This window comes from Onthophagus taurus, chromosome 11 (genome assembly GCF_036711975.1).
Source record: "Onthophagus taurus isolate NC chromosome 11, IU_Otau_3.0, whole genome shotgun sequence".
Taxonomy (NCBI): Eukaryota; Metazoa; Arthropoda; class Insecta; order Coleoptera; family Scarabaeidae; genus Onthophagus; species Onthophagus taurus.
In genome coordinates, this window is record NC_091976.1 from 12,929,163 (window position 1) to 12,944,398 (window position 15,236).

Consider the following 15,236-nt stretch of genomic DNA (forward strand, 5'->3'; position numbering starts at 1 on the left):
TTTTTAACGATACTTTAAGGTGTTTTCTATCGTGTTATTTGTCAGTTCTATGTCGTTGTCCTCTTCAATATTCACCCTGATATAGTATTTCTTTCATGTCTTCCTTTTCCTTAAATAGTTTTTTGAAATACCTCCGTTTCCTACTGCTCTGACGTGAGTTTATTAGTTCTAATTATTATAAAATTATTGGTTGAATTCATTTAATTTTCACAAAGAAAAATTTTTAAAATCAATATCATTTTATGACTGACTTATGGTTATTTTGAGTGAACATAACACATAATTGTGAGATTTTAATCAACGAAAACATAATTTTCGAAATTGTAAAAGATTGAATTGAATTACAAATAAATTGCTTAAATTTGAGGTTAATCATGTTGAAGCTGACCTTGTTTCATGTAATTCAAACAGTTAGATTTAAAAAGAAGGCTGGTATGAAAAATCATGATCGGACCTATGTAAGGCACATAATTACTTGGCTAGAAAATATTCTTGCTGTTATTTTAAGTTTTATGTTTATTAATACTACTAAGTATTTTTTTATAGTTAAATTCAATTAATTTACAGACTTTATTACTAAATTCTAATTTTGTTGAAAATTTAGAAAATGTATCTCAAGACTAATTGAGTTTTCTCCCCTCTTGTATTAAAAGAGAACTTTCCTTGAAAGATAATAAAATCGCTTTCTAGCGCAATAGCATCAAATTACCCTACACTTTCACTGTTTACACTCAACCAACTAGATAAACGTGATTTAAATAAGAAAAAAACTGTAAATAACAAGGTCAATGATGATTTTTTGTTAACTACTATAATTATTCATTTCGAATCGTTAATAAATAATAATCACATGGCTGTTAGTTTAAAAATTAAATTTTCTAATTAGTTTCCTTCCGGTGTTGTTTGACCTTTTAAGGATTTATCTTTAAGTTGTAAAAAATGAAAATCTTTTTAAATGGTTTAAAATGTTGTAAAAAAATTAAAAGTAGAAAGTTTAATTTAATTCTGCTCCGTAATCATTACATTCATTCATTTACGGCGGGCTCTTATAAAAGTCTTGCAAAAATCCAACCGCGTCCGAGTTGCATTTTAATTTTTAATTGGGATTCATTTTAAATGGCATTTCTTGCGTGTATAAGAGAAACTCAGGAAGTATTCAAGGCTTGGATTTAATTTTTATAAAGAATATATTTACATTCTCATACATTCACAATCAAAAACGTGAATCTATTGAATATTTTTTTAATTTTCAGTTTATTTTGATTTAAAACTAATGTAATCAATTTGTTATTTTTCATTGAATTTAATGGATTTTAACTTATTTTTTTCTTAATTTAACCTTATCATTAAACTAGAAGTCACGACAATATGTCAAGCACGTAATATACATTACCTTTTGAAGGAGTATGTATTATCTTCTATCATAATCCCTCATATTTCAGAATAAACGTCGTCTAACTCGTCATTCCAGAAAAAATATTCCTATAAGCATCGGGAAATACTGTGAAATTTTTGTATTTTTGAGAAAGATGGAAATAGGTAGTATGTTGCTTGATAAGGCTATAGTTATGGCGAATAGTAGTGTTAAGGAGTTTAAGATATGATAAGGAGGTTTAATGAAATGAGATAGGAGAATAGAAGATGGGATAAGGAGTTCATATGTGGACTGTATTCATCATATATGCCAACTTACCGGAAACTTTATTTTATGTAAAGCGTCAAGCATATCGTTGGGTTGTATACCCTTTCTTCTTCTTTTGCGTCGTGTTCTGATACGTGAGTAGTCGTGATTTTATTCCTCCATAATTGGCAATTTTGTGCCTCTTGAAACGGGGTGTGTTATTTCTTTTCCCTGGTCCAGGCACCTACTTAACGATCTTCCTCTTGGTTCTACTTTTCCTTGAACTATTAATTTTCCAGGTTATAATTTCAGGTTATTTCCAGCTTTTCTGATTCTCTGACTTCCTCTCTGTCTTTCGTCAGCTGTCGTATCGTCGGCATATTGGATGTTAGTGAGTTTCTTTCCACCAATTGAAACCCACCCTACAAACCCTCCAATGTTCGTCTGATTATTTTATTAGCATGTGATATTAAGGAGATAGTTCTGTAATTTTCACATTTCATTGTGCGGCGTTTCTTATGTATGGGGATGAAAATTGATGCCCAAAAGGTTGGGCCAGTTTCTTTGTTGCATAGATCTAAAAATATATTTACAGTCGCATCGTCTGGTGCGTTGAAAATTTCTGCCTGGATTTGATCTGCTCTAGAGGCCGTATTTATCTTTAGGTGACGTATAGCTTCTATCACTTCTTCCTTCAAGATATCTGGCTCACAATCTATCTCTTCCCAATTGTTATTCAGTTATTCACTCAATTATATACATCATCAGAATACAGCACTTCACAGTACTACTGCTGTCGTGCAGTAGTATCGGTGAAGCACCATCTCGTCTATACATAATACCTTTCCATTCATATCTTCTATTGCTAAGTTTTTGATTTGAATTTCTTGATTTAATTTGATTTAATACTAAATTGTATAGTTTAATTTGTCTCATCTTGTAATGTAATCTTGGCCATAGAAATGAGATTGGTTTTGATATGGCAAATAGAAGTTTTGAGGTTCTTTGAACGGAATCTGTTGTAAAGGTAGGCGTTAAGCAATAAAAGCCCAGTTTGGCTTAACTATGGTTTTATTTGTATTTTTATAATTGGCGTAAAATAATCTGTAGGGATTTGTTGTGTCCTATTTTCTGGACAAATGCGTCATAATTTGTATAAAATGGTGTTTTGCGCAAAACACTAGATCCACTGAGTCTACTGATATAACGAAAAACTAATAGCATGTTATGAGTAGCAGAAATGTAGACCCTGAGGACAATCTCAGAAAAGATCAGATGGGTCAGAACTCGGACATCAAAGACCAATCACGTTCATAGAATGCCAGGTAACAGACTGCAGAAAATTATGATTACAAATAATCTGCCGGAATCAGACCACCAAAGAAATGGAAAGAGCTAGCAGTCAACTTCTCACAATATATTTCAGAGGCAGACCTTACCAGGAACAGCAGATCAAACGATCTACAGTAAGAAGAAGACTTTTCTTTGAGGAAAATATTATATTAAACAAATTTTCAATTTCCAATCAAGTTTATAAATTTATTTTGTTATTGAAAAACCGAGTCTACAACAATTAACAACAACATATCGATGACACAGTAAATGACACATAGTTTATTAAATTGAATTCCTTATCTTTACTAGTTTTTAATCGTATACGAATCAATCTTTTACATTTTCCATTAAATGTAAAATTGCTTTTTACTTAAACTAAGACCTAAACAGTAAGTGAGAAACTGAGTCCTATTAATATTATTACTGTATTTGTTGATATTAAACGATTTATGACTTTTCACAAGCTTTTAAGGTTACCTTAAAATCTTTAAAAAAATCCTACACGTTTGCAAATAATCAAATTTTTGAATGAACATGAACTTGGAATCTAAACAATCTTACGTGGATCATGGATTATATTGTTCTACTTTCGACATGTGAAAATTTATGAAGTTACTCCACTACATTTCGTAATTCGTTTAGCGAATTTTTGTATAAAATTATTGTTCACTTACTTTTTGCTTAACCTGTAGTAGTAATTTAAATTGTAACAATGTGGATAGACATTGTTAGAATAATAATCTATTCCATAAAGCAATGGCACCTAAATTATTTTGCTACCTTTAGTTCTTCGTTTGTGCTAATTTTATTAGGTAGTATTTTGTTGTAATGTGACATCTGATTCATCGATCTCACCGTCTGGAGCGCGTAGATTCATAATCCATTATATCCATTGTTATTTCCTTACTCAATATATCTTATATAATCTGTTTTTAAGGTCTGTATGAAGGAGCTATAAGTGCCCAATGTATTACAAACTCCATCTGCTGCTGCTGAAATTATGAATGATAAAACTATCTCTTTTTTAGTGAATTCATTAGTCTAAAATACAAAATATTAAAATTGTTTGTATCCATATTCACCAAGCAATAATCAAATTATGTGTTATTAAAAAACAATTCATACTAAGGTGATCGATTTATTATTTTATTGTCTAACCTGGTTTCGGGACCATGCCCGTCTTCGGTAGACCCTACAAAGTAAAATACAAAAAACAACAACTTTTGTTCTTGTTATCGAAACAAACGCATAAAATTAAAAAAAAACTTTACTTAGTTGAATAGGGAAATTTTTTGTATGCCGTTGGCAGAATTAACTGTTTCTTGTTGATATGAGGTTGGGCTAGCTAGTGATGCCAATGTTTCCTTGGTTCTCTTTTGAAGATTTTGAATTATCTTTCGTTTTTTATTGGGTAACACCGCCTCAAATGAGCTTGGTGGACTTATAGCATCATTACCTTATACTCTATTTTACAAAAAGCTATACTTTCTACATATTTCTTATAGGTTCAGTCATGAATAGTAATAAAGATTAGCTCTAATACAGTGTTAATATCAATATCATTCCTGAAATCGACGCCTTCCGGTATATTAGATTAACATAAACAGTCAAAATCTGTGTAAGCACATTAATTAATGAACGATAGTCTATCATTAATCTGTGTTTTAAATTGATTCTTTGTAATCTAATGATTACAAAAATAGATTATGACAGAAAAGTATCAACATTTTTATAGATTTTTGTTTGAACAAGATTAACTGAAATGATTTAATATGATGAGAAAGTGATGAAATCGGATTTCAAAGTGGTTTAATTGCGCCAAATATTAAAACATCTTATTGTAAAATGGAAAGCTAGCAATTTGAACATTTTTTAGTTACCTTTTTTTATATAAAAATACAATAGTATTATAATAAAAACTATGAAAATATTGTTGCATATTTAAGTTTTAAAATATTCACAATTAAAAATCAAAACATTTTATCTATTTAATTCCAAATAACTGTTACGAAAATACTCCAAACTCTGATTCATTGGTTGACGTCATTGTGATTGAACTAGTTTTTTGAAACATTTAAATTTCCAGAATATTCTTACTAGATAATTTGATTTTGAATTTTATCAAATCCACAATAACCAGTTATTTATTATGTATTGTTTTTAGATTGCTCAGCCCACATATTTTTGGTTAACCAAAAAAAAATTTATCTAAAACCACGCACGTGTTTTCGTGTATTTAGTAAATTTACATGTTGTTTATCAACACCGCGATGTTTATTAATTCATTCGATTTGTGTTTCGTTTAAAATCGTAATTATTTCTTTGTCATAATCGAAGTAAACCAGGTTAAAGTGTTAGTTACGATGTTACGGTACATTACAACCATTCTATACAATGAATTAACGGTTTTCTACATCTATAAGAAGATAGAAAGATCTTATTTAGTATTTTACATTATTTTAATTGATTTGTAATAAAGATACATCGTCAGTTTTATTAGGTATTTATTATTGATTTTTTTCTTAGATATTGTTGATAAATATAAAAAAAAATTGATTAAGCTTTTTAGAAATTGACCTTCATAAATTGCGGGAAGGTCCCCGTAAGTAGTCAATAACTATAAATAAACGACAACAAACTAAAAAAAGTTAAAAATGAATAAAAATAAATTCGTGTCCCTCCACAATAGTTATATCGATAGATGTCGTGTTTTCGTTTCGTTATGTTTCGTTGCGAACTTGGACGAGGTAAAGGCATATACCGTTAGGAACTCATCGTGCGAACTCAAACGGAAATATCGCGAATGATATTATGCAATATTCGGGCAGATAAACGGTGAAGCCTGTGGTAAAACGATGGGTTTGCCTTTTGGGTAGAAGCCAAGTTCTCCTAGAGGTGCCAGAGGTTGAACGTAAATTATTAGGCAGCTAGGTGTCCAATTTATTTACAATTTACTTTTCAATGAATTTTTAATTTCAAACTTCAATATTTGCAAATTCTATTAAATTAAATGCTAATTTAAAAAATTATTAAATTCTAATAATAGAAATTGGGGATCTATTGAATGATTATGTTGTCAAAATTTAGATTAATTTTGTTGAATTTCTTGTGTAGTTTATGAACCATTTTTAACTCAAAAATCGTTGAATATTTATTTGAATTTAAGTTATTATTAATTTTCGTGAATTATTTGAACGAATTTGATTCAATTAAATTAAGTAATTTTTTAATAATTATAACTTCTTTAATAAAATCATTATATTGTTATTTTTTTTTAGATGGCGGATCCAGATCCTGAAACCCTTCTGGAATGGCTTAGTAGCGGCCTCGGCGATGAACGGGATATGCAACTGATCGCCCTCGAACAGCTTTGCATGTTGCTTTTGATGTCCGATAATGTTGATCGCTGTTTTGAAAGGTAAATAAGCATCTTATACTAATGTAGATTTAAAATTTTCGTTGTCCACGAAATTATCGGGGATTTTTATTAATTAATTACCCAGTGTGTATCTAAATGGACGTCTTATTTGCTGGAATCTTGGTCGCTTTTTGCACAGTTCCTTTCAAATACCGCCAACAATTGTTAAAACAACCAATCTAATTGTTGCACAGAATTTCTCACGATGTCCAGAACTTCTAGATTGGAGAAAGTTTGGTTATTAAAATATATTTTCCATATATTGAAAAATTTTGTTTTATAAATTTGCTAATTTCAAAATGTTCACCTTAAATTCCAATTACTAGTAATTGTTTTCAATAATTGCATATCATTTAATTATTGTACAAATATATTAACAAAGCCAACTTTCCAATAATACATTACAGAGTGATATGACAGTTTTTCGATCAAGCAGCTTCAGGTCGAATTGTCAGAGAATAATATCTGTCTGAAGTATACAGGTGCCCATTATGTATGGAATATAGTATACATACAGGCTGTCCCGAAACTCAACGTCAAGCGGGCACCAGGTGAGAGTAATCTATTTCTTGTGAACCATGCTACTGTAGAAGCAAAACTAACAAAAGTCGTTAGTTTTGCAAAAAAATATATTAATTTAATTGAGTTAAGGTTGAAAGAATTAATGTCTATCAAGTTTAACACACGATTTCTAAAAAAAGGAGTAGTACAACACCCTTGGCAAGTAATTTTAAAAGATGGCCTGTTTAGTCAAGTTTCCAAAATGGTACATCACTTACCATTTTTCCTGTCATAAAAAATATTGTTGCCTGTTTTTCTTCAAAAAACACGTTATTTAAAAAATACATACTGTTGTATGTTATTTGTATTTACTTTTTACTCCCTCTTAACTTTGTTAGAAGATGTGCCAGTCAATATCTACGAACTACAAAATGTGGTTTCAACAAGATGGTTGCCCTTATGTCTTGCAAAAAGACTTTTAAATAAGGTTAATCTAAAGACAAAATTAAACAAACAAATTTATTTATTATTAATTTTATAGCATTATTTTCTTAAAACTAAGGCAAATGCTTAAATTATTTGCCGTCGGCACTAATACAAGTTCTGCGTCGTCACAGAAAAGATCTTTTTACTAATTGTGCAAATCTCTTTGCATTTATTTCTTCTGCTGCTGTATAAATATTGTGGCTCAATCGGTTTTTAATACACTGTTTCTTTTATGCAATTCTAATAAGAAAATCAAAGGGATTTAGACCCAGAGAATGAGGAGGCCACGTAATCGAACCACGACGCCCAATCCATCTTTCTGGGTATTCTGTATGCAATCCCATACAAGACAAGCATAGTGAGCTGGGCAACCATCTTGTTGAAACCACATTTCTCTGTAGATATAGAGTGGCACATTTTCTAACAAAGTTGTTAAATCATTTTGGAGGAAATACAAATAACACACGAAAGTATAAATTTTTTAAATAACGCGTTTTTTGCAGAAAAACAGGCAATCATATATTTTAGTAAAAGAAAAATGGCAAGTGTTATACCATTTTGAAATCTTGACTAAACAAACTTTTAAAATAACTTGCCGAGGTGTTGTACTACTCCTTTGTTTAGAAATCGTGTGTCAAACTTAATAGACATAAATTCTTTCAACCTTAACTCAATCAAACTAATACTTTTTTTTGCAAAACTAACGACTTTTGTTGTTCGATTTGTGACTGATATAGTAGCATCATTAGGAATACATTATTAAAAAAATCACTATTAAATTTCTGACCATAGTACCTAAAGATATGATGTACAGGAACGATTTTTAACATTTTCAAAAATGTGTCTATTACCACTTAACTAAAAGACATAGAATTTTTTTCTTATTTTTACCAGAACAGGTATGGGTTGGCCTCTCACCTGGTGCCCTCTTGACGTTGAGTTTCGGTACACCTGTATATCTCGGTGCAATGTTGACTTTCTAAAAAAACTTTTTATAGAAAGGTTGTTTAATATTTTATTTGCCATAATAAGACAGCATTCAATTGTTTTTATTTCAGAAAACAAATTAGCAACGAATAACGGTTGATTTTTTTTAGAGAAATACTAAATAGTTTGTACCAAGGTAATCAAAACAATTGCTTTAGCCAGAACGGATTTTGTTAATATAATTCAAAACCAATTGAGTACCTGCAGTGTTTAGGTAGTGATCTCAAGGTAAAGATTGTTAGGGCAAGCATAAACACGCTTTTCCTATAACAAGCTAATCAAGGTGGAACGTGTATCTCCTTACCTTTCATAGAGTATCTTTTATCCTTGAAATTCATTTTAATCCTATTTCTTCCATTTCTTTTGCTTATAACGACCACTATTATCAACATGGTTATATTCAAAGGGTTTGCATAGATTGACTTTTGAAATGCACTTCATCTTCACCACCTTCAAATTTACTATTGAAGTACAAGCTAATCTATGCTCTTCGATTGTACATCACGTCTTCTTTGCAAGATCTTTTGAGGCTCGTAATGATCTTAAGTTTTTATTGTTTTCATCGATAAGTTCAATTATAAGTTCTTAAAATATCGTTTCTCAACATTTAAGGTGTGGTTTACCCTTCATCAAAGAGATTAAATGTCGTTCTTGTACAAAATTTGTACAGGCTGTTATGCAAAAACTCAACCAACATAAGGTTGATTGTTGATATCATAATATAGATCAGAAAATTAATTTTAAAACGCCCTTTATTTTATTTCATGGGCCTAGGTGTAGAAAACGTAGTAGAAATGTTCTTTATTCACCAAGAATCATTCAAAACTTAAGTGTCATAAATAAATATTTTTTGTCGATAAAATCCCATGCTGATTATTTACGAATCTCTGAAATTTACTTCTAACATTTTCGCCTGAGTGTAAGTGTACTAAACATTCCTTTTATAGAAATGATCCTTGTCCTTTCCCTTTCCTATTTAAGTCTTTGACCTTATATTACCTTTTTTGCATACTTTTACTTGATATGGAACACATAAAAACTCTATATGTAATAAATTTTAAGGAACAGGTCAAGTGTTTCTTGCGCCTTTTACTTTGTACAGGAGTTCCTCACAAGTTCAATGGAAGTACGCTTGATTGGTATTAAATTAAGCCTCTAAATGTATTGAACATATTGCTTAGTGAATACAACTGATTATAAAGAAGTCAATATTTTTTGTATTAAATATTTATGTAGACAAATAAAAGTATTGTTATTAATAATAAATTTCGGTAATAATAACTACTTTAGGTGCATATATCACCATCATCAGAAATCTTGTCATAAAAATAGCTTAGATGGATATAGTATATTTGAATCCTCCTCAGCAATTTTAATTTCAATTTAATTAATATGGAATTAGTTTAATTGTTAAGTTTCATAAGGAAAATAAGTTTCTGTCGTGTTTAAACAGTGCGCTGCTCTTATGTGCAATGTTCAACCCTCCTTGCACAGTATAGACTGTTAAAAACCTAAATTTTCGTTCGAAACACCAACTTATTTTCGAAAAACGCAAAAATTTGATTTTACTTAAAAATCCTAATTATTTTTTTAGAATTGAAATAATAAATAAGGTGAATAGTTTTTTATTAATAACATAAACAAGACAATCATCTAAAAAATAGAAATTGGACAAAAGGAATAAACTTAGATAAGTACTATCAAATAATATGCTAATAATCTGAGATTATTCTTAAATAACTTTAGGTATAACCCATACGTTTGGGATTGCTTTTGTATCAATAAACTAAAAATGTTGTCATTTGAAATACATAAATTTAACTCAGCCATGTTTATGATTTGAACAAGTATTCCTCATCAACTAAAAGAAAAAAAAGAATATTATTTTGTTCAATGATTTTAATGACAAAACCATACCAGTTTTAATACCATCACCATCTAGAAATCTAGTGATTTCTAAAAAAAAATTTCTAATGATCCAGAAGTAGTCTTAGAAATGTTATCGGCAATAGGTGAACAATAGGCTTTGGAAGAGTATTATAGTTTGCCATAAAAAGCATAACTTCCCTAGTTTTCTTGATGATTAACGTATAAGTCAAAAATACCGAAGGGTATATTTTGATTGGTTTTATGCCCTAATATTTTTTTCAAATTGGTTTCATTGGTATATCAATAAATAGTCGCCAATCCTGTCAGTTGTGTACTGCACACATTGGTGTTACATCAGACATCAGATCATCAGATCATCGACATATCTACATTGAACTCTTCACTCTTAAATCAAGGGTGCAACTCGGCGTTCATGTAAAAGTGTTTCAGAGTTATCATGTTTCTTTAACTGTGAAATAAAATTTTAAGTATTCCCCAAAACATAATCGAGTTGTATTCATTCTCTTTTGAACAAAGGCTATGTGATACTTTTTAAAAAAATGTTTTTTTTTTCTTTATATCGGTGTTCCAAATATGTATGCAAAAACATTTTTTATTAATTTATGTATAAATTGAAAATAATTTTTCCATTTTCTTTTACAGTTGTCCACCGCGTACCTTCTTGCCTGCTCTTTGCCGCATTTTCCTAGATGAACAAGCCCCCGAAAACGTATTGGAAGTCACAGCTCGCGCCATCACATACTACTTAGATGTTTCAGCAGAATGCACCCGAAGAATTGTCGCAATGGATGGCGCGGTGAGAGCAATTTGCAACCGTTTGGTCGTTGCAGAATTAGCTTCCCGTACCAGTAAAGATCTCGCTGAACAATGCGTTAAAGTGCTCGAATTAATATGTACACGAGAAGCGGGGGCTGTATTTGAAGCTGGCGGACTTAGCTGTGTTTTGCCATTCATTCGAGATAACGGTTTGTTCAAGAAGATAAAAATTAATATTTTTTTACTTTTTTTTTTTCATTAATAGGTAATCGTGTACACAAGGATACCTTACATTCTGCTATGGCTGTCGTATCGAGGCTTTGCACGAAAATGGAACCCGGCGACGTTAATTTACCGACGTGCGTTCAAGCTTTGAGCACGCTTTTAAGACACGAAGATCAACATGTCGCGGATGGAGCTTTGCGTTGTTTTGCTTCAGTTGCCGATAGATTTACTAGAAGAGGTGTTGATCCAGCTCCACTTGCCCAACATGGTTAGTATAGTATTACAGGCTATTATCTTATTAATATTAACATTAAACATATTTTTCTTATTGAAATAGGTTTAGTTACTGAATTATTAACTCGCCTATCAAATGCCGCCGGCCCAGCTGTAGCAACAGGAACACAAGGGACACCGGGAAAGGCAACGTCAACAACGAGTACCGCAGCGAACCTTCCAAGCGATCCAAAAGCAACCGCCTCAAGCGTTTCAACAATAATCAGCTTGTTATCGACTCTATGTCGAGGATCTCCCTCCGTTACACACGATTTATTAAGATCTGAATTACCAGATTCAATAGAAAAATCTTTAAAAGGAGACGAACGGTGTGCTTTAGATTCAATGAGATTGGTCGACCTTCTTTTAGTATTACTCTTCGAAGGAAGACGAGCTTTAGGCAAATCCGGATCGTCATCCAGCTCCGGACAATTAATGCCTAGAATACGGCGAATGGATTCGGTGGCCGAAAAATCACACAGGCAACTCATCGATTGTATTCGATCAAAAGATACAGACGCTTTAATCCAGGCTATTGAAGATGGAGGAGTTGAGGTTAATTTTATGGACGATGTAGGGCAAACGTTATTAAATTGGGCGTCGGCTTTTGGAACAGTTGAAATGGTTGAGTATCTTTGCGATCGAGGAGCTGACGTTAATAAAGGTCAAAGAAGTTCTTCGCTTCATTACGCTGCGTGTTTTGGTCGACCGGCGATTGCCAAAGTTTTACTTCGATATGGGGCTAATCCAGATCTTCGGGATGAAGATGGAAAAACCCCACTGGATAAAGCAAGGGAAAGAGTTGATGAAGGTCATCGCGAGGTAGCTGCTATTTTACAATCACCCGGGGAGTGGATGATACCAATTGATAAAGATATTTTGAGAAAATCTGATATTGAACCGGAAGATTGTTTAGAACCGAAAGGTGATCCGGAGATGGCACCGATTTATTTAAGGAGGCTTTTGCCGGTGTTCTGTGCAACTTTTCAAGCGACCATGCTGCCGTCAGTGAGGAAAGCCAGTCTGGGACTTATAAAGAAGATGATCCACTGCATTCAACCCAGTTTACTTGAGGAATTATGCTCGCCCGAGTCCAGTGCTCCAAATTTTGGTACGCAACTCGTCGAAGTGATCGCTACAGTATTGGATAATGAGGTAAGATACATCTAAATATTAAAGAGAGGTCATAATAAGATTAATTGTTGTTTACAAGTGTTGGTAGTTGTACAATGAATAAATAAATTAAAATGATGTGTTACAATTAAAAAAAAAAAAAAACTCGGTTTAGAATGGTGTTTGATAATGGTGTATTATAACATAATTTTTTCTTCAAACGTTATATTACTAATTAAAGAAAAAAACATTTGGAGAAAAATTGTTAGAATAATTATATGCATGATTTTTGTATTAAAAATTGGATAAAAAAGTAGTATTCTCATAAGTAGTGTTTAATAATTTTTAATTGTCCTTTTCCAATGTTCCTTAATTGAGCTTGTTTTTTTTTATTTTTTCATTCCTGCCGCACTTGCGTAGCCTTGTAGAGACCTTGTATTTATTATTGACCCTGCTGCGTTTTGCAGATTACTTATAGTTGGCCAACTCCTGCTGCCACACGCGGAGTGACACTGAGCGTGTTTGTACGCACTGTTAGGGCTACTTTTTCGCATGACAGGCACATAGTACACTCGTCTCAGCCCGTGACGGTTAGTTCTCTTCCCGTTTTTTAATTACCTACCGCCTATTTATTATTATCTACCACGCATTTTGATTTATATATTTTTTAATAAAATTAATACTCTCATCTTTAAACCACCCACGAGTGTGCATTTTTTTTGTTAACCACAATCTAAATTAATGTGCCACAATGTAAATCTTTTTTGTTGTATTGTATATTTTTGTTTTTTTTTAATTTGGTAGATATTTGATTTTTTTGGGCAACTGGTTGCGTTGTTTAACATTGTATTAGTAAAATCTATAATCACTGCAAAACTGATTGCCCAAAAAAAATTAATTATAAAGTCTTTATTTGTAATATTTTTTTGTTCTTAACAGGAAGACGAAGACGGCCATTTAGTAGTATTAGCGATTATCCAAGATTTGATGTTAAAAGCTCAAGACATCTTTTTGGATCATTTCGCCCGTTTGGGTATATTCTCGAAAGTTTTAAGTCTGACTGGTCCCGCTGATGTGTTGGAAAGCAACGAAGAAACTGAACAAGCATCGGAACAAGGTTAGAATAAAATCATTTTTCTTTCTTTCTCTCTCTCTGTTCCTTTAGTATCATGGCAATCCCGTCATCCTAAGCCGCCGCCAATCCTTCCGAAAAACAAATCAAAAACCAGTTAAAATTCCAAAAAAATTGAAATTTATGCCCTCGACTTAACACTCATCCCTCCTGCGTGTTGTTCCAGATGTGACGGAACAGTCTCAGGCGGAAGACGCGAAGGAAGTGCTGGCGGGCAAAGCGTACCACTGGAAGGATTGGTGCGTGTGTAGGGGTCGCGATTGTCTTTATATTTGGTCGGACGCGGCCGCGCTCGAACTATCTAACGGCTCGAACGGTTGGTTTCGCTTCATACTCGACGGCAAACTGGCCACTATGTACAGCAGCGGTTCGCCAGAGGGTGGCGCCGACACTTCTGGTAGGTTTACACTAATTGTTTTTTTTATTAAAAAAATAGTTACAGCAATGGTTTGATATCACATCTTTTTTTGATCATATTTCATTTTCTTGTTCATATTGGCGAAGTTATTCCTTAATTTAGCCCTTTAACGTATACCGAGGATTTTAACTCAAATTATTCCTTTAATAAATACTATTTATTTTTAAATTCATCGAATTAAAAAAATACTATGATTAAAATTCTTTAAAATAAATACAATTGTGATTTTTTAATAAAAGCATGTGTTCAAAAAAATCATATGAGAATTAACTTTGAAACTTCCTTTCATTTCCAATTTATAAGTTAATGGTAAATAATATGAGACACTGATTAGCTGTCCTAAATGCTACAACTGCATATCTTGTTTTTAAATTTTGAATGCAATGTTACTTAAAATTCGTTATCAGCATTATTATTAAAGTTGGGAGGAAGTACTGGTTGCACTTGTTAAGAGTAAGGAATTATTGGGTTTACAACCAACAGGGGGGTTCAATTAAAAGACCTCCTTTTTCTGAGTTTGGAGTTCATTTGTAACGCGTGGTTGTTTCGCTACCCCTTTCACCAAAGATCGTGGTGAAGATTGTCATTTCGAGGGATCTAAAGTCAACATTATGTTTTTAAAACATAATTAACCTCTATACCGTGCCCTGAAGAAGATTTAGAAATTAAATCGAAAGCTTGGCTCAGAAAAAGGAGGTCTTTTAATTGAACCTCCCTGTTGGTTGTAAACCCAATAATTCCTTACTATTATTATTAAATATTGAAGATTGTAATTTGACATGTCGATAAACAATGCTTGGGTCTTTCGAAGCCCGCTAATACTATTGGATGTTACTATATAGGTGTTCATCAGAAGCGATTAATTTATGCAAAGATTGGAGAATCATAACTTTGTTATTTTAAATGAAACATCCTATATTTTTTAATCCTATATTAATAAGGCCTTATTAAAAACCATTCATTTTTGTTAAGTATATATGTCTAATACGTGTACTTTCTAAGATAATTAGACTATTTTAAAAATGTCGGCATAATGGTGATTTATTTACAAGAAGTAGGCTGTGAATTTCACAAACGACAA

The 15,236-nt window shown here is 31.9% G+C and overlaps 1 protein-coding gene across 9 annotated transcripts in view; it reads left to right on the top strand.

The window, feature by feature from the left end:
* LOC111422123 (ubiquitin fusion-degradation 4-like) overlaps window positions 1–15,236 on the top strand; it is a 41,203-nt gene that overhangs the window by 5,470 nt on the left and 20,497 nt on the right. For 5 of the 9 annotated variants that reach the window (XM_071199955.1, XM_071199962.1, XM_023055345.2 and 2 more), the window contains exons 2-8: window positions 6,235–6,374; window positions 10,881–11,203; window positions 11,260–11,487; window positions 11,557–12,647; window positions 13,073–13,195; window positions 13,545–13,722; window positions 13,904–14,134. In XM_071199955.1, coding sequence (XP_071056056.1) covers window positions 6,235–6,374; window positions 10,881–11,203; window positions 11,260–11,487; window positions 11,557–12,647; window positions 13,073–13,195; window positions 13,545–13,722; window positions 13,904–14,134 — 2,314 coding nt within the window. The remainder of the gene's footprint in view (window positions 1–6,234; window positions 6,375–10,880; window positions 11,204–11,259; window positions 11,488–11,556; window positions 12,648–13,072; window positions 13,196–13,544; window positions 13,723–13,903; window positions 14,135–15,236) is intronic. The other 4 variants (XM_071199960.1, XM_071199961.1, XM_071199957.1 and 1 more) reach the window with 2 other exon arrangements.